Source organism: Chinchilla lanigera, unplaced genomic scaffold (genome assembly GCF_000276665.1).
Source record: "Chinchilla lanigera isolate Chin_1 unplaced genomic scaffold, ChiLan1.0 scaffold00001, whole genome shotgun sequence".
Classification (NCBI taxonomy): Eukaryota; Metazoa; Chordata; class Mammalia; order Rodentia; family Chinchillidae; genus Chinchilla; species Chinchilla lanigera.
In genome coordinates, this window is record NW_004955402.1 from 18,537,495 (window position 1) to 18,556,287 (window position 18,793).

General features: G+C 37.6%; 1 protein-coding gene across 2 annotated transcripts in view; it reads right to left on the reverse strand.

Annotated features, from left to right (window-relative positions):
* Dsc1 (desmocollin 1) overlaps positions 1 to 5,955 on the reverse strand; it is a 28,793-nt gene extending 22,838 nt beyond the window's left edge. For both annotated transcript variants that reach the window (XM_005372738.2, XM_005372739.2), the window contains exons 1-3: positions 5,583 to 5,955; positions 2,546 to 2,630; positions 974 to 1,176 (exon numbers count right to left, since the gene is read on the reverse strand). In XM_005372738.2, coding sequence (XP_005372795.1) covers positions 974 to 1,176; positions 2,546 to 2,630; positions 5,583 to 5,645 — 351 coding nt within the window. In that variant the 5' untranslated portion in view covers positions 5,646 to 5,955. The remainder of the gene's footprint in view (positions 1 to 973; positions 1,177 to 2,545; positions 2,631 to 5,582) is intronic.
* Between the last annotated feature and the right edge of the window lie 12,838 nt (positions 5,956 to 18,793).

Sequence of the window (18,793 nt, forward strand, 5' to 3'; positions counted from 1 at the left end):
TAGCTCAGCGGCAAAAGCGCCTGGATGGCAAGCGCAACGTCGTGAGTTCGATTCCCGGTACCGGAGAAAAACCAAAAAAAAAAAAAAAAAAAAAAAGAATTGACTTTATTCCATGAGAAATGATACAAGCAAAATTTGTTCAAACTCTCTCTATAGTGCAAGAATTTATAAATAAATTAAGACAAAGACACAGAGCAGCATTTTCCCATATATGTTCTATTTTATGCAGTGTGGAGCTTCTTCACAACTTGGGCAAAATTTGCTTTGTAAGATGTAAGAATATTTTAAATTAAGTGAAGAGGAGTTCTTGCAGTCAAAAAGAATTTAGCTCAGAAATGCGTTTATCCATTGAAACACTTACTAGTAAATGATTTTATAAGACTAAAATCACTGTGGTGAGTGCTCTTAAAATAAAGTGAGGGGTGAATCCAGCAAACTTCTCCCAGGAACACCACCACCGTTCACTGCAATGAAATGAATGAGTGTCGAGACAGACCAGGCTTTCAGACTGCCCACTTCTTGACCCTTTGAAGAGTGGGACCTCGTGCAATTTTCTACGGCAACAGGAGGAAGCTGTACGTGAGCTCTTCTTTCACAAGAGTTTCAAACCACAGTGAGTTGGGAGGGGGCCTGGCAGGGTGGAGCACCACGCCTCGAGCTTGCTTCTCCTCCCACTGGGCGCATCCCTGCCTGCACTTGTTCTTCAGCTTGATTGTTCTCACTGCCCCACCTCAAAACACTCTCTGGGACCCTGCATAGTCTCTCTGGCTCCCTGCAAGAGTCAGCTAACATTACACAACTCTGCAGATATCTCCACTACTCCTTAAGAATCCAGTCTTTACTTACATTAATTGTGATCAGAAAAGAAAACTAATCGTTCAAGGATAGCAATAATAACCAGAAAAGAAGTATATGAAACGAAGGAGCCTCGTAAATACATTCACATGCAAAGCTATTTGAATACCCGCTCTACCTTTTTTGTAGATGGTTCCAGTACAACCTCGGCTATTTTTAGTTCCTGTGCATTTGCGATTGAAATGGTAAAACGTGTTGTAGAAGACAAATGGAGGTCACGCTGTGCATAAATTGTGCCATCTTCTTCAACTTTAAAGTCATGTGGGTCAGCACTGCTCGCAGAGATTTTGGCATTGGGCTTGGCATACTTCTTCAGATCCACTGCAGGGAAGAAATTTCACAGCAGCAAGTCAAGGGAAACAGGAATAAAACAAGTTTAGCTAGAACGACAGCTGTGATTAGTGCGTGAGAAGCAGCAAGAGGGCGGCTACACCTGAACACCTGCTCATCTAAAGCTAAGGGGCTGTGAAAATGAAATAATCAAATTAGTGGGCCCCTATTTCTCATTACTTTCATCACACATTAAAAAGCAAAGTATTTTCCCAATGTCATTACATTCACTCTTTTTTCACTTTTTCTAATACACACACATATATATGATGGTATTGATTTTATGATGATATAAAGTGGTGCACATTCAGTAGAAGCTATACTTTGAAGTTTAATTTTGACCTTTTCTCAGGCTAGCAATGTGTGGTAGGAACTTCTGTAGAAAAGCTGGGCTGGGGAAGTAAGCTGTAGCTCCCAGTGGGCCTGGGAGGGAATCAACTGAAACTCTGTAGTAGACTGTGCTGCTCAGCTATGATGTTTAGTAGGTTAGGTGTATTAAATGCAGTTTCTACTTACAATCTGTCCAACTTATAATGGGTTTATCAGGATGCAAGACCATTGTAAGTCAAGAAGCGTATATAGATATACAGATACGTAGATGATAGATGTGCATGCATATATAGATACACAAGTATATTGTTTTATATTGACAAATGGCTGATTTATCAATAAGTTGCTGTTTTATATCCAATGTATCATATCTATATGACCTCAGTAGATTTTAGACTTGTTTGTAGTAAGACTTTGATGGTTAAAACTTGTTGCAACAGGTTAAAAAAATTAGTCTGCTTTTTTTTTTTTTTTTTTTTAGTTTTTTGAGACAGGGTCTCACTATGCAGTTCAGGCTGGCCTTGAACTCACCATGGAGCCCAGGCTGACCTCAAACTCATGGCAATCCTCCTGCTTCAGCCTTCTAAGTGCTGGGATTACAGGTGCGTGCCACTACACTTGCCAAACCGTATGCATTCTTGATAAACATACGTGTATTGTTATCAATCCTAAGTACAAATTTTATTTGAGAAGTTTTTGACATCTTTGTTTTGTGTGTGAATAATTAGAGAAATTTGGTGTTAGAATTTGGGCAGCTGATGAATAGGTATAAATTAAAATATGATTCTGGTTGTGGGACCTTGCTTAAAATAATTTAACTTTGTGATACTTGCTAATTTTTCTGGCAAGAAAAGTACACAATTACCTTTGTTACTTTAATTCTTTTTAACCAGCACCAAAAAACAAGTACCCCATATTTTTCATTGTATGGAGCATCTTAATAGCAAGTAGCTACTCTTTGAGTTTTACCTCAAACTTTACAAGGGCAACCAAAAAATGCAAATATTAAAGTCTCAGTAAGGTTTCTCACCTTTGGTGACTACTTCATTAGCTGGAATATCAGCAGGAATGTCTAAAACAATTTTCTGAGAAGCATCACAAAATAATAACAGAACCTCAAAAAGAGAAGAAATCAGGAATTACACTTAATCATACATTTTACATTTATTTTCTCTTATTGATAATATTGTCAGTTTATAAACAAATTAACCTTTTAATTGTTCCTCTTATTAATTTTTTTTAAAAGTAACAAGCAGAGCAAGTTGCTGTAGGGACACTATCATCATTTAGTATCAGTGAAAACATTTTTGTGGACAGTTCTTAAGAATCTGTGTAATACGTAATTGCAAGAAAATACATTATTGATTTTATGTAGCATTTATTTTATGTAGCATTTATTTCCTCTAAGACCATTGATAAATGTCAGTCTATTATTTAGCCTGATTTTATGATTTTATGTAGCATTTATTTCCTCTAAGACCATTTTATGTAGCATTTTATGTAGCATTTATTTCCTCTAAGACCATTGATAAATGTCAGTCTATTATTTAGCCTGCAGAAAATACTGAACTCTAAAATTTAATAATCACATATTTATACTAATTGTCAGATGATTTCCACCATTTCAGGATATAGTTGATGAAGTGAGAAAATATTTCAAACCTTTTTTAATCTTATTAAGAATATTGCTCATAAATATTCCCTATTCTCAAATCACTTTTCAGACTGCCTAAGCCAAACTTAAAGTCTAAATGATTTCAAATTATATAATATTGTATATAATTACACTATATATATTAGTTTATATTGTATATATACTATATATATGAGTTTACACTATATATATATATATATATATATATATTAGTTTATTTGTTTTGGATAGGGTCTTGCTATATATTTCAGGCTGACCTTGAACTCATTTTGAAGCCCAGCCTGGCCTTGAACTCAAAGAGATCCTCCTGCCCCAGCTTCCTAAGTGCTGGGATTATAAGCACGTGTCACCACGCCCAGCGAGAAATATATTTTATAATAGAAAGACTAGTTTTTAAAAATAGGTAAGATTTTTAATTAAATTCAAGATACAGTTATTGTTTTAAAAATTTAAATAATTCTGCTGAGTGTTGTGGTGCAGCCCTATAATCCCAGCACTGTGGGAGGCTGAGGCAGGAGGATTACAACACTGAGCCCATTCTGAGGACTAGGAATATAGCTCAGCACAAAGACCATGGGTTTAATCCTCATCAAGGCCAAAAAAGAAATCTAGGCAACTCAAAGAAGACAGACACTATCTGAAACTTCAAAGACTTCTATAGTTGAAAACATATTTTTTCTTCTGTCACTTTGTTTATTTTCTCTCTCTTCTTTTTAGGAAAGTCACTACCTTTGATTATTTATGTATAAAATACATCACAGCCAGAATTCTTGAACCAAATGGGTCAATTTTATGATCAATTCTTTCTGAAGACATATTTCTAGAGTTGTAGGACGCATTACTTGTGAGGAAGGAGAAAGGATTTGCACTCATATTAAGGACATGCATTTCTTTTCCAACTCAGTTCAAATCTATTAGATATATGAAAGCAGCCTATCTAAATAGATTATAATTTTACAAATCTCTGTAAGACAGTTATGTGAAATGCTGGAGTTTCAAAAGTCACATTTGTATTCAGTTTTAATCTAAATAATCACTTGTTAAAACATGAGGCATTCTTAATTGTTTAACCTTTAGAATATGTTCATCCTTAGTACCCAGGAATCCACTAAATTATATGTAAATAACTTTCGGAGAGTAAAGCATTCCATTCGTAGTCCATTCTAAATATATAATGTGGAAAGATGACATTGCAGTTAGAAATATCCATGCATATACATCACTCACATATACATGCACATACTGGTACATTTGCCACATACATATGTGTGTGCATATATTTGCATACATATAACAGCCACATTCCCACTCCCACCTCATCTTGTTTCCTCCCTGCTCAAGATGCCACCTCGGGGAGGCCCCTCTGCAGACAGAGCCAATGGGAGTTTCCAGTTATCACTGTGTCTGTCTCCAGGTTAATCGGTGGGGAGGTGATTAGGAAGGAACTGTGGTCAGATATCCTTCTAGTCAGCATCAGGATCAAGGATGAATGGGCACAGGTTGAATCCACAAGTTGGATACTGGGTAAAGCAAGCTCCAAAAACAAAAGAAATCTGGGTGGGAACCCTTCGAACATTCTCACCACATTTTACCTAATAGTAACTCAGGACGGGCTCTTCTCCCCAGTTAGCTGCAGGAGGAGGAGCTGACTGTGAACCCTGCATTGTATATTATTTATATGGAGGAAATGTTTATTGCCATACAGTGCCATCTTCAAATTCTAAAAATAAAATTTGAAACTAAAGTATTTTGCTAAACTGAAAATAAGAGGAAATTCATGGTTTACGAATGGTGCAGGAGGATGTCATGCAACTCCTCTTTTCCCATCAAAAAAACAATAGCATCTGACACAGGTACAGAGCTACCCAAAACCCGAGTGGAAGTCAAGGTAATGGCATTTTCTATAATCCCTTGTTTAGTTAAACAGCTTGCTTAAAGTAAAAGCTATGCCTTTCCCTTAGCTCTACATGAGTAAATTAAGAAAACCTGGGATAATTTACATCTTCCCACGAAACCCTTTTCCTCCCCCTGCAGCTCAGTAGAAGGAAGCGTGTCAAACCCAAGAGCTTATTTAGTGACAGGGAGCAAAGGCAAACCTCAGACCTCCTGGACCAAATGCCAATAACTGAATTGATTCCACTACTCATAAAAGTACCACAACAAGACTGAACTCGGGATTCCCCTCAAGAACTTTCACATCTGGCTATGGGCCCTTGAAGAGTAAGCTAAAAATTCTTTATCTTGGATCACAAGTCTCTAAATCCTCCCCTAAACTTTTCAGAGATCTGCTTTTGTTTTCCCAGTCTGTCTTAACTGCTTTCCATCTCCGCCTTTTCTCTCTTTCAAGCCCACAATGGAGAGAGGAAGCGGGCGCTGACATGCTTGAGTCCCTAATCCCTTGGTTGTTACTCACCAGGAGAGAGAAAAGGAGCTGCTTACAGAAGATGCTCCCTGGGGCAGCGGAGGCCACAGCCATCAGAAGCGGTCCCAGTGGCCTGGGTGGTGAGCAGCTAATGGGGTAGCCCGGAATGCACAGGGCAGCTAGGTAGGCGCTGGCCCTTGTCTGGATGTTCTGCGGCCACCTTGGCCCAGCTGAGCTTGCTTTGGAAGAGAGTCAGGAGGCAAGTGATAAACAACAGGAGGAGGAGCAGCGGGAGGGTGGCTTCTTCCTATCCCTCGGTCAGCTTTCCTCCTTCCAATCCAATTACGTCTGAAGGTAGAGAGGTTTCCCTACAAGTGGGGAGAATGAGGTCCCAAACACCCCAAACCCCGTCCCTGGCTCCTCCTCACAGGAGCTTTCAAAATTTCTCCTGCCACTTAACACATAGGCAGAGGCAGGAGGGAACACCCTCTTCCTCAGTCCTCCTCCCTTTCCCCCCAGGTTGATGCTAAGTATTTCTCCCCGGTTATTACCGCCTCCCACAGCCTCCCCTCCTCCTTAACCTTCTTAACCTGCCTTGCCCCTGGGTGGAAACATAAAGTGTGCACAATCTCCATGCAAGGAAGTGATGCCTCCTTGGCTGTCATTGGCAAATCAGAGGGCATAAGCATGTGTAATCGCCTCCATCAGGGGTTATCTCCCCATCTAAGCATTTAGGTGTAGTCACACAGATCGCTGTAACAGAGACTGGCAACTTTACAGGTGCACTGTGTCTACTCCCTGTGATTTTCTGTCTACTGGGCTTGTGCCTCTAGCCATGACAAGTTGTTTCTCCAAATATACTGACCTAATAAAAGTCAAATAATAAAGAAGTCCCTGGGATCCCATTTGTTTATTGTTTTCTTTTGTTGCACATGAAACCATGTACTTTATTCTTATCTATTTTTCTAGGGCAGCTGTGATGCGTGAGACCCAGACTCATTAGATTCACTTCATTCACCCTAATTACTTGTGCACTGCAAGTAATATCCTGGATATCCTAGCCTACCAGTACAACCATGCCATTGTGTCTCGGTTTTGTAAATGCTCAGGACTCGTGGAATGAGGACTTGAGCATCAGTCACAACCGAGTGAGCTCAATGATATCAACTGCACTCAGTGATAGCAATGGAAGTTAGGAAGGATGGCTCTATATTTTGAAATGTTAATTCCTTCATTTAGGCATAGAGTGATAACTAAAATTCACATTTACTACACCACTGGTACAAATTAGGAACTATAACAGGTATTTCTACAAATCTTCCCAACAGTCCAGTGAAGGATTATTTTACAATATGATGGAGCCATGGGGCAGGAAGAAAGTGTCCTTTGTCCATGGGTAAGTGAGAGAGTAAATATTTGATTCTGAGCCTCTCTGCCACCGTAATGTCACTTGTAGTTTTATTTTACCTGTATGTCTGTATGTAGAAGCTGCCCATTGTAGTCAAGGGTTACAAGGGAAACAATTTAATACAGGACACATAATTTATAGGATTATTTCATAGTAGCCACCCAAAGAGTCAAGTACATAGAGAGCAGGAAATCTGTCCACACACTGAAGACCTAAAGAATCCAGCTGAGGGCCTGGATCCCACAGCAATGTCCCACATGAATCCAGCTGAAGATCTTGAACCATGACAATGCCTTGTGCAAGTCTGTTTCACAGGTTTGTGCTGAGAAAGCCCAAAGGTCAGTGGTGGAAGGGAGAAAGTCTGTGCCAAGGGGATGAAGCACCTGTGCCAGCAGGCTGAGGGATCTGCACTGGAGTCAGGAAGCAACACTCAAAGTAAAGATCAGAGCTCCCCTGAAAAGTACCACAGCCATCCTCAGCAACAGCGAGGACCAAGCTCCTTCATTGATGAGAATAGCCAAATTCATATCAGGAAAGCCAATGTGATAAGCTCCTCCGGGACAACCAACAGCCCTCAGAGAACGAACAGCTCCCTAACAGCACTTCTTCCTCTCCACTTCTCCTTTTTATTTTGCTGGCAACAACCCTCAGGTGGGCCTTCCACACCCACCACCTTGGTTCAGTTCATCTGGGTGTTTTGGGTTGACCACCAGTTGTTAATCCACCACACATACCTAAAGATATATATAGGCTTATTCTTTGAACAAATTCTTAAAGGTCTGTGTTTTACGCTCTGTCCTATCTACTGAGAAGAATACCACACAAAGAGGAAAAAGAAGATGAAACTTTATGATAAAAAAATTCACTTTTTGCAGGAGGACACAAAAAAGTTCAAAAGAGCAAAAGAGTCACTCTAGCAAATATTAAATATTTTAGCAATAAAGGGAGAAATGAATAATAGATAATTAAATTCTTAGTTCAGACTCTCAAATATGAGTTCATTTTTAAGTATGGAGACATTGTGTGATCTGTTTCCACCACATGTTTGTGGTCCTTAAAGAGATTTAAATGTAAAGACCCACATGAACTATTTCTTTAATCCTTAAAGAAAGTATACTTTTCTTTCCACTGTATTTCTGTAAAGCATATTATTTAAATTCATAGAAATTCATAGAAAAGAAAGAAAGTATACTTTCACTGGTTTGATCAATCTTACATGCCTATATTTGTTTATCTGAGTAACCAATTTGAAGATATTAATATGTAGTACAACCATTGTTAATTTCCTATCACCTTGTCCGAAATTCTGCATTGCTTGTATTGTTTTTGCGTTATTTTGTAAATGTATGTGTCTTTGTTAATATGTTTTTATTCTTTTATCTTAAAATTTAAAAAAAAAAGTTGTTTGTGACCACCTTATAGAAAGGGCTGGTTTGATGGTTTAAGGCCTTAAGACAGCTATTTACAGATAGAACTCTGACCCCTGTTAGGGGACCCAGTTTATTCTAAAACACTAGGTTGGTATAAAAGCCAGGCATATTGATGAAGCCGTATTAAGGTATTCTGCCCCAAATACACACAACCAGAGAAAACAGAAACTCTGACGGTAAAAGCAGATGGCCCACTCTCATCTGAGAAGGGTATGCATAAAGGAAAAAAGAAGTCTTAGCTGGAAAAAATAATGTCTTGGGCCCTGCAGTTCAGGTACTAAAGTGGAAAGTCCCTTCAATTCCACTGGACTCAGACTCTTTCTGGGTAAAAATTACTAAACTTTCAAACTAAAGTATGTGCCCTGCTAACTACTAGCAATTATTTCCCAATGATTAATTTTCCATAAAAATGACCACTTCCGTTATTACCAAAACTGTTGGCAGACCTATGAGAAGAAATGTTAGTAGCTATCTTTGGATAATGTAGAACTCTTTCTACTCAGTATGCATGCCTAAGTCAAACTGGTTTAAGAGAAACAAAACAAAATTGTTGAAGATGAAGAGGTTCCTTAGGTGAGGTAACTGCAAAGTTCGGGAATATCCTAGAGTCAGGCATAGGTTCTCGGCACATCTAGGTCTGCCCATCTTTGAGTTGGTTTCAGTGTTACTCAGTTTTCCAAGTATTTAGGCAAAGATGGCACCAGAAAGTCCAAGATTACCCTCTACTTGTTTACAATTCTTGTTGGAAGAGGTTGTCTTGTTTCCAAGAGTCTAAACAAAATGTAATCCCTGTGCACTGCAACTAAAGCATCAATTTATTTTTTTTTTTTTGGTTTTTTGGGGGTTTTTTTTTGGTTTTTTTTTTTTGGTTTTTCTCCGGTACTGGGAACCGAACTCACGACCTTGCGCTTGCCAGGGAAGTGCTTTGCTGGTGAGCTAAATCTCCAGCCCCTAAAGCATCAATTTGAAGGCAAGGAGTAAGCCAAACCACATGGGCAAAAGTGGCAAGTAAGTCATTTCCCAGAAACAGCTATGATTATAGACAGAAACAGGAGTAATAGCAGCTAGATGCACAATTCAGCAGACTTCTACTAATGTAACATTTTCTTTATCATGATTTTAATAATACTGGTAAATTATTTATCAATTATTTGTGAGCACCTTCTGTACCTAAGTACTATCCACCATTCTGATGGTACACTGAAGACATCACGTGTGCTCTGATGGAATTTATAGTGTATTATTCATTTCGAAAATTAACTAATATAGTTTGCTACTAAGGTCAGTATTACAATCCTAGTGGAATGAACATAACAAATACTTTAAATTATTATTATTTCTACCTGTTTGGTTCAATTATTATTTTCTGTGGTGGTTTTCCAAGTTGAAAGTTTGAAAAATGTTTTAGTTTTATAGATGGTAGGAGTGTAGACTGTTGGAACCACTGTGGAAATCAGTTTGGAGATTCCTCAGCAAACTAGGTCTAGAGGTCCCATTCAACCCAGCTATTCCACTTCTGAGTATTTTCCCAGAAGAACTGAAAACATCATATCACAGTGACATATGTGCACCCATGTTTATAGCAGCACAATTTGTAATAGCTAAATCATGGAAGCAGCCCAAATGCCCATCCACTGAGGAATGGATAAAAAAGTTGTGGTATTTTTAGGTAATGGAATATTATTCCGCTGTAAAGAAAGATAATCTCGAGGCTTTTATAGGAAAATGTTCACAACTAAAGACCATACTAATAAATGAAATAAATCAGACCTGCATATGTAAACACCGTATTGTCTCACTAGTGTAAGAACCTGAAAGAGTGAATAAAATCTAGGCAGTACAATAGACATTGTGAAGGGAAAGGAAACTGCTCAGAAAGAAAGAACTGGGATGAGGGAAAAGAGAAAAGAAAGAAGGGGAAAAATATGCATATATGTACACAAAGAGAGCTAACATAGTTGTACTACTAACTTTCATTGCTCTATTGAAAGGAACAGTTAATATTTAAGTATATGATCAATCTTACATGTTTATATTTGTTTATCAGAGTACCCAAATTGAAGATATCAATATGTAGTACAACTTCCAACTTTGCTTAATTTTCTATCATCTTGTCTGAAATTCTGTATTGCTTGTATTGTTTTTGTGTTATTTTCTAAACGTATGTGTGTTTGTTAAAAAAAAAATAAATGGAATCTTACTGCCAGCTATTTACTCTGTATATTAAAAATCTATACTCACTACCTATACTTGCTTAAGAAAAGGGACACACCTTGAGACCATAATGTTAAGTGAAATAAATCAGACACATAAGCTCAAATATCACATTGTTTCTCTTATATGAGAAATTCAAAGTATAAACAAAGAGCAAAATAAAAAATAGATGATAGGGGCCACACATGGTGCTACATGCCTGTCATCCCAGCACTCAGGAGATTGAGGCAAGAGGATTTCTACAAGTTAAAGGCCAGCCTGAGTCACCTACTAAGTTCAAGACCAGACTAAGTGAACTACATAGCAAGACCCTATGTAAAAAAATAATAAGAAGAAAGAAAGAAAGAAAGAAAGAAAGAAAGAAAGAAAGAAAGAAAGAAAGAAAAAGAAAACAAACCAAATAAAAGACAATAGGTTGTAGTGAGCTATGTCTTTCTCAAAGGGGAAAGGGATTCAAAGAGGGAGGAGGGAAGGAAAGGAAGGATGGGGATGAAAAAAGGAATTAAGAGGTGTTACAAACATGCACCAATTCCAAATAAGGAATGAAACATTATGTACTGCACACATGTACAGAATAACAAAAGGGATCAAGAGATGGACAGAGGAGAGAGGGATGGAAGGGAACGGGGATGAAAACAGGAATTAAGACTTAGTATTATGTACTAAGAATAAGTATTATGTACTACTAATTTAGGTTACTTTATCAAAAGGAACAGTTAATGCTTAATATTTTTGACCAATTTTGCATGCTTATATCTGGTAATCTGAACAACTCCTTTGAAGACAACAATGTACACTATAATAACCATTGTTGAATTCATATCTTTTTGTGTTTTGAAACTCTGTATCATTTCTAATGTTTTTTATTATTTTTTATTCTCTTTAAAATGAAAAAGATGTATTAGATACATGTATGAATTCCCCACAAGGAATTACATACTAAAATACCGATAAAGATAGAAAATTAGGATAGAAACTTCACCTATGACCTAAAGGTAATATGTCAGTGTATATCTTTCCAGGGCAGTGTTTGTATATGGAATTTTTAATGTTGCTGTACTGTGCTATCAATGTGATTTTATAACACTTTTTCCCCTTCACAGTATAAATCTGCTATCTTGTGACATTAGTTCTGTGTCATGACGAGCCTTATGTCAACACCTTATTAGTGACAGTAATAAATTCCTTCAAGTACATGCTTTGCAATTGCTTTAGCCATTGCCTAACAGTAATCATTTAAGCTGTTCCAATTTATCATCATTGTAAAGACCGTCTCTATATGTAAATATGTTTATGGATTGAGGATTATTTCTTGAGATAGTTTCATAAGTAGAAGTGCTAGGTCAAAAGATAGGAGGTTTAATGACTCAACATAAAAAGCCAGTTTGAATCTCAAAAACAGAGGACCAGGGTATGTCCTTAGTAAAAATGAATGAAATAATTACTTCCAGGAAGAACTGAATATTACAATTTCATTGATATTTGGATAAGCAGGAAATTATGATTTGAATTATTTGCCCAGTGATGATATTGAGTACTTCCCCACAACTGCCATGTCACTGGATATCTTCTTATGATGGCTGTCCACCTTTCATATAGTGACACAAATTGGGAAATACAAAGAAATCAGCATGCTTAAAATACTCCAGATAAGCTCATCACTAAAACTCCCTCTTCCAAGGGGCCTCTTTTGAGATGAGAAAATCATTATTTTTTATCTAATCTGATAAGACTAAAACAGTATTTTTGTTTTCTAAGATTATTTTATAATCTGCTTTAAGTAACTGTTTTTATTTTCTAAAATAACAAACAGAAAACTCAGCCACAGTTTTATAAATTGATGTATATGTTTAAAATGTAAGTGTTGCCATTTTCATAGTTAATGTGCATACTCAAAGGAACCATGTCCATTTCTTTGATATTAAACTAAAAATGAAATCCATTCTTCAAGGTCCCTGCAGTTGATTTTGAGAATACCAAAAAAAAATATCCGTTAATCCATTTCTGAATAATGCTTCCTGAAATATCATTAGCAATTTGATCTTATCTAAAGTTATTGGAAGAATCATGTTGTAATCTCAATGGTCCTGGTATTGCTTTGAAGATCTAAGTGTGAAGGCAAAGTGACTATCAATAGTCACTGTGAGGTTTTTATGTCATAGCAAGCAATTAGAAAAATGAAAATGAGAAAATGAAACTGCTCTATTTGATAAAATAAAGTGATCTCTACTGTACGGATGGAGAAGATTGCAGACTGTGCTGTCCTTTGGTAAAAGTTTCCCTTCCTGTCAACCTTGAACAAGTACTGCTGAGATTTTTCCCTGTAATTTGGAGATATGTCGGACACCTGCATACTAATTTTTCTCTTAAGACAGCTGGAGGTCTCAGGACAATGACAAAGATGAGCTTCACTCCAGCTTAGTATAGACAGCTCTGCTGACTTTCTTGGGATTTTGTCACTACCCTGAAAGAACATGAAAGTGTATTTGGCTGAAACCCAGCTGGTGTTACTTGAAATGGAATAATTTGAATATCAGGAGGTATGTTGCTTTACTGGAGAGAAGGTGAGTATTGAGATCGCCTCAGCCCAGAGCATTAGACTATTTTGCTACCTTCCTGTTATTAGCAAAATGGCATATTCACGCCCTGCACATATATTCACATCCTGTACAACTGACTATAGCATACTGCAGTCCAGTAGGAAGCATGATATGAGGGATGCTTTATGTCATTTAATTGCATTTGTCATGTTTGAATTTGAGAGGGAATTTCACATTTTGCACTATTTGGGTTCTGTGTTGGTTTGGGGGATATTTTTGCCAGGGGAATAATAATAATATAATACAGGAAACATATTTTACAAGATTATTCATAATAGTCACCCAAAGAATGATATACAAAAGAGTACAGGAAATCTGTCCATACACTATAGACCAAGAATCCAGCTGAGGGCCTGGATCCCACTGAAATGTCCTGCATGAGTCCATAACAATATCTCATGTAGGCCTGTTTCACAGATCTGCACTGCGAAGGCCCAAATATCAGTGGTGGGATCTAGGAAGTCTGTGTCGGTGGGATGAAGGATCTATGCTAGCAGGCTGAGGGATCTGCACTGGAGCCAGGAACCGACATGCAAAGTAGGAGCCACAGCTACCTCGAAAGGTACCACAGCCATCTTCAGCAACAGTGAGGTCCCGAGCTCTTCCAATGATCAAGATGGCCGAGTTCCCATCAGGGAAGCTAACACAGCAAGCTTCTCCAGGAAACCAGCAGTGCACCATCTTCCCTGCTGGAGCTAGAAAGCAATGCTCAAAGTGAGGACCAGAGTTCCCCAAAGTGAACCAAAGCCATTCTCAGTGTCAACGAGGTTCCAAGCTCCTTGGAGGATGAAAATAGCCAAGTTCATCAGGAAAGCCAGCATGACGAGATCCTCCAAAACAACCAACAGCTCCTTACAGCTTCTACCAGCTCCCAACAGCCTTTCTCTGCTCCCAATAGCATCTTTAGCTCCAAAAAGCCTCTTTTCCTTCTTCTCCAGTTCTGCCTTTTATGCTGCTGGCAACAGTCCCTAGGTGGGTCTCCCACACCCAGCACCACGCTTACCCAGCTCAGCTGGGGGTTATAAGTTGACCACTAGTTGTCAATCCACTACAGGCTCCCTTCTGAGAAGATAGCAGAGCAGTGTGCAGTGGCAAATCAGCCTCTCTGAGATGGAGTGACCAGATGTAGAGTAGAGCAACTTGGGGAAGAGAAGAAGGAGGAAGGTGGATCCCTGAAACCCAGAAAGTCCTGAAAGGAGAATTGGAGCGCAGAGCCAGAGCGAGAAGATGGACCTCAACACAGAAGAGGGAAGTGGAGAACTGCACTGCTTGGGTATTTCCCTATGTTCCAAAAAATACAACACATGCACGAGCATACACACACACACATACACACACACACACAGAGTATAATCTTCCATTTACCAAATGAGAACACTCTGAGAGAAAAAAAACTTGCCTCAATTTACACCATCCACATTGGAGAGAGCCTGGATTTAGGTTTCTTGCAAGTTGTTAGATCTGGCTATCTGTTAAGGAGATAAATGGATGAAAAGTAAAAATTCAGGCTGTAAGATAAGAGTTTTAAAAACTAGATGTTTTGGGTTGCTTTATGGTCTCAGCATATGATTCAGATTTCTAAATTGTGCAAATCTCTTAGTGATTTTTCAGTTGAAATAAATGACAAACACCGGAGAAGTCTTTGATATTGTTAGTTGCATCAAATAACAAGTATACAAAACATGCATTGGAAAGAAATATTTTCACAAATTCACATTCTTTTTTCACTGGTAGAATATGCAGGAATTTTTAACTTGCAGACGTTGTGTATAATATGTAGAACAGGGGCTGGGGATTTAGCTCAGCTGCAGAGTCTGTCTGGCAAGCTCAAGGTCGTGAGTTTGATTCCCGGTACCGAAAACGAAAATAAAAACAAAAACAAATATGTAGAACAGACAGGCAGGAAAAAGAAAAGAATGACAGTGACCCTTGAGTACTTTTGGACTAATCTATATTAAGAATACACTTCTCTACTGGACATTCATTTAAACCACTATGGTACAAGCATTAAGAGTGATTAACATTAAACAAAAGAAACTACACCCACTAAAACATACTCCCTTTATGAAATAGCCTCAATTAGCCACTGGGCAGAAATTATCATTGCATTATATGGTGCTTCTGCAATCCATCGGTAACAGACAATCCTCCCACAGAGGGATAATCCAGGGAACATGAGTCTGGAAAACGCTGAGGTTAGGAACTCCCAGATTCCATTCTCAGAGCTGGGATTCACGTTGGAATAGGCCCAGTACTTTCCCAGGTCCACAGATAGTGCTCATCTATAATAAATGTACTGTCCATGAGGAAGCTCCTATTGCTGTATTTGTTTTGTCTGGAACACTGTTTAAAATTGTGGGAGAAAATGAGTAGGAAGAAACAATGACACCCCAGAAATGAGTACAAGATTGTTAGTTAGAAGAAAACATATATATGTATCAAAGCACAAAAAGAGAAATACATAATCACATCCTAAATATTAATACAGAATTGGAGTGTTTCAGACATTTAGGGGAGGAACATTCAATGTAGACTGGAATACTCAGAAAACCAGACAAGGCTGGCATGTCCATGGGCCCCAAGCCAAGGGACCCAGAGCTCAGGCAAGCTAAATATCTAAAAAGAGGTGCAAACAAATGTGTCCTTTGGATTAAGTGAAGCTGAGATAAGAAACAAATGAGCATATTCTGTAAATGGAGACATCACCTGAAGAAAGGAAGCAGATAAGCAGAAGAAAGACAGAAAATTTCTAAAACAGGATATGCTCAGAAAGATAAGCAAACAGGGAAATGACCAAAAGGAGCCAGAGGATATTTCAGTGGCTTTTTAGAGATGGACAGAAGTTAACCAGAAAGAGGGACCAAACAGAGAACACAATCCAGTGGAAAGTATTATCACCACCAAAGAATGTGAAAGAGTAATGTTTATTCAGAAAATGATCAGAAACTTCAAAGACAGAGGCACAGCTTATGCAAAGAAGTAAAAAGAAAGGACAGGGAATTTTATCTGTTTTTCTTTTTTTCTGTAGCAGGCATTGAACTCAGGACCTCATACTTGCCAGACAGAGGGAATTTTTATCTGACAGAAAAGAAAATTCACTGTGACATATTATAAGAGTTGTTTTTAAATATTTATCAGTATGTAAAGGTTATAACTTTTGTATTATTTTTATGTTATTTAATAGTTTTACATTTTGTAGGAAAAATATGTAATATGGAACAATTTCCCTATATTTCCTACTATTCCCCATTATTATTTCAAGTTGGTATGAGAAATTTGTTCAGATTAATAAACCAATATCAATACAGTATTGTTCGCTGATACAAGTGAGGCTTTTCCCCAGATTTCCTTGGGTTTTACTCAATGTCCCTTTCCATTCCCGGATCCTGTCCAGGCTGCCACATAATACTGAGTTGCCGTAGCCTCCTGAGACTCCTCTTGGTTATAATAGTCTCTAAGATTGTCTCTTGATCACTTTAAGGAGTACTGGTGCGCTATCATATGTCCTACTGGGCTGTGCCTGATGTTTTCTCATGATTACACTGGGAAACAGTGTCATTTTCACCACATTGTTTCAAAGGTCTGTATTCTCAATGTGACTTCTTATACATTTTGTTTTTTTATATAAAGCTAGCTTGTATCACTAAGGCGGTATCAACATACATTCTTACTGACATCAAATGCAACAATAAATTTCTACTTGCTCTGAAAAATGCTAAGTCAAAAAGCACTAAAAATATTTACATCACAGAAATCATCAAATGTTGTAAATCAGGATTTTTCTCTAATTTTTATCTTTTTCTGGACAGTTATTTTTAAAAATTTGGTTATTAAACATTGATCAACATAATATTGATGGTCTTTTCTCCGTGACTTAATTTGCTTTTAAATTTAAATAATATTATTCTAGAGCTGGCTGTGAGTTTAAACATACATGCATGTATACACAAAAGTTTCCCTTTTTTATAAAAGAATTAAAACAGAATAAACATGTTCAGCCTAAGTAAAAAATCTACTTGCAGAAGGTTTGGAGAGGTACTTGAAAATTACCCATGAATAAAAAGAGAAGAGTATAGTGAAGAAGAAAATAAAGAATTAGAGTCCCATGAGCAATCATCCCTAAATATGTAATTTTGTTGTTGTTCTTGATGATTATGTTGGTTTATGTATATTTTATTTGTTTGCTGGACCTGGAAAGCCTTCTGTGTCTGCAGCAGCCCCTAGATATTTACCTCCCTGAATAAATGGAAAAGTGAAATATGTGTTTCTAGAACCTCATGCTGATTTGAGATATACAAATGTTGGTAATAGGTAATATTGTGAGTTAGAACGCCATATGTAATATTTAAACAATGATAATATAGAGGGCGTTCTTTCCTCCTACCCTACCCGTTAGGACCTAGTAGTTGTAATTTGATCCCTTGCTGAAAGACACTTGTCTAAAAAGAAGTAGCTTTGCGTGGAGTTCTTTTGGGTGGAGCCACCTGAGAAAACCAATCAGCAAAATGAAACTCCCCGCCCGCCTCAATTAGCTCCCAAATGAGAATGAAGATGAGTGTTTTAGCAGAGGCCTGAAGGGAGCTGTAGCAAATATCCCCTATTAAGTGACTTTTTGCATGCAGGGCAGTGGGACTCCAAGAATGTCAATTACGAATTTTAAATTCATTTCAGTAAAAAGGGTGATCTAGAATTGGTGAGGAAAATAGGGCCTAATCATAAAAAATAGATACATTACTTTTTCCAAAGGTTGACATTTGCAAAGCTCTTTTCAGTATTTAGAGTAGTTAAATGTGCAAGTATTGTATCTCTAGTTCACTGGTTTTATATCCTGTGTGGCTGTGTTTGTGCAACATATATGTATGCACGTGTGTGTTGAACACATATACACTTCGAATTGGTTTTGGAATGCTCCAAAAGGGATCAATGGATACACCAAATATATACTCAAATACAAACATAAGGAATAAGTAGAAAATTTTAGAAGAAAATCTTTTATCAATAGCAAGTAGCATTAAGACGAGTTTGAGGAAGTTCAACATTCAGCAAAATGCAGGCCAGTCTAGCTTGGTTGGTGCTTCTATTGGATGTCTGAGCTCAGCATTCCCCAAATTTGGCTAATTATCTAGAAGCACTCAGTACTTGTTCAAAGCACAGATTCTCTTGGGTCCCCTCAGACTGAGTAAGATTCTTGAAGGAGTGGTCTAAGAATCTGTATTTACTCAGGTGCCTTCCACAGGTAGCCTAGATTAGAGTCCACACTAATGACCTCATCTTAACTAATTATATCTGGAAAAAACCTGCCTTCAAATAAGTTTGCATTCTGAAGTACTAACATATTAATTTGATGGGGGACAAAATTCAACTCATAAAAATAGTGAAATTCTGTATCAAACTTTCTCTATCCAATGCAAAGAGACAATTAAAAGCCTTATATTTCCTTGTTGCATGAATTACATCTACTTATACATCTCCTGTTTAACTCTTCCGGTTCTGTTACTCAATTTACATTGGGCTTAGATGCTTTTCTCACATAAGGTTTCTCCATTTGGATTGGCTACTTTCAGCTAACTTGCAGCTTTTCCTTCCTGGACCATAAACTTTTTGTATTTA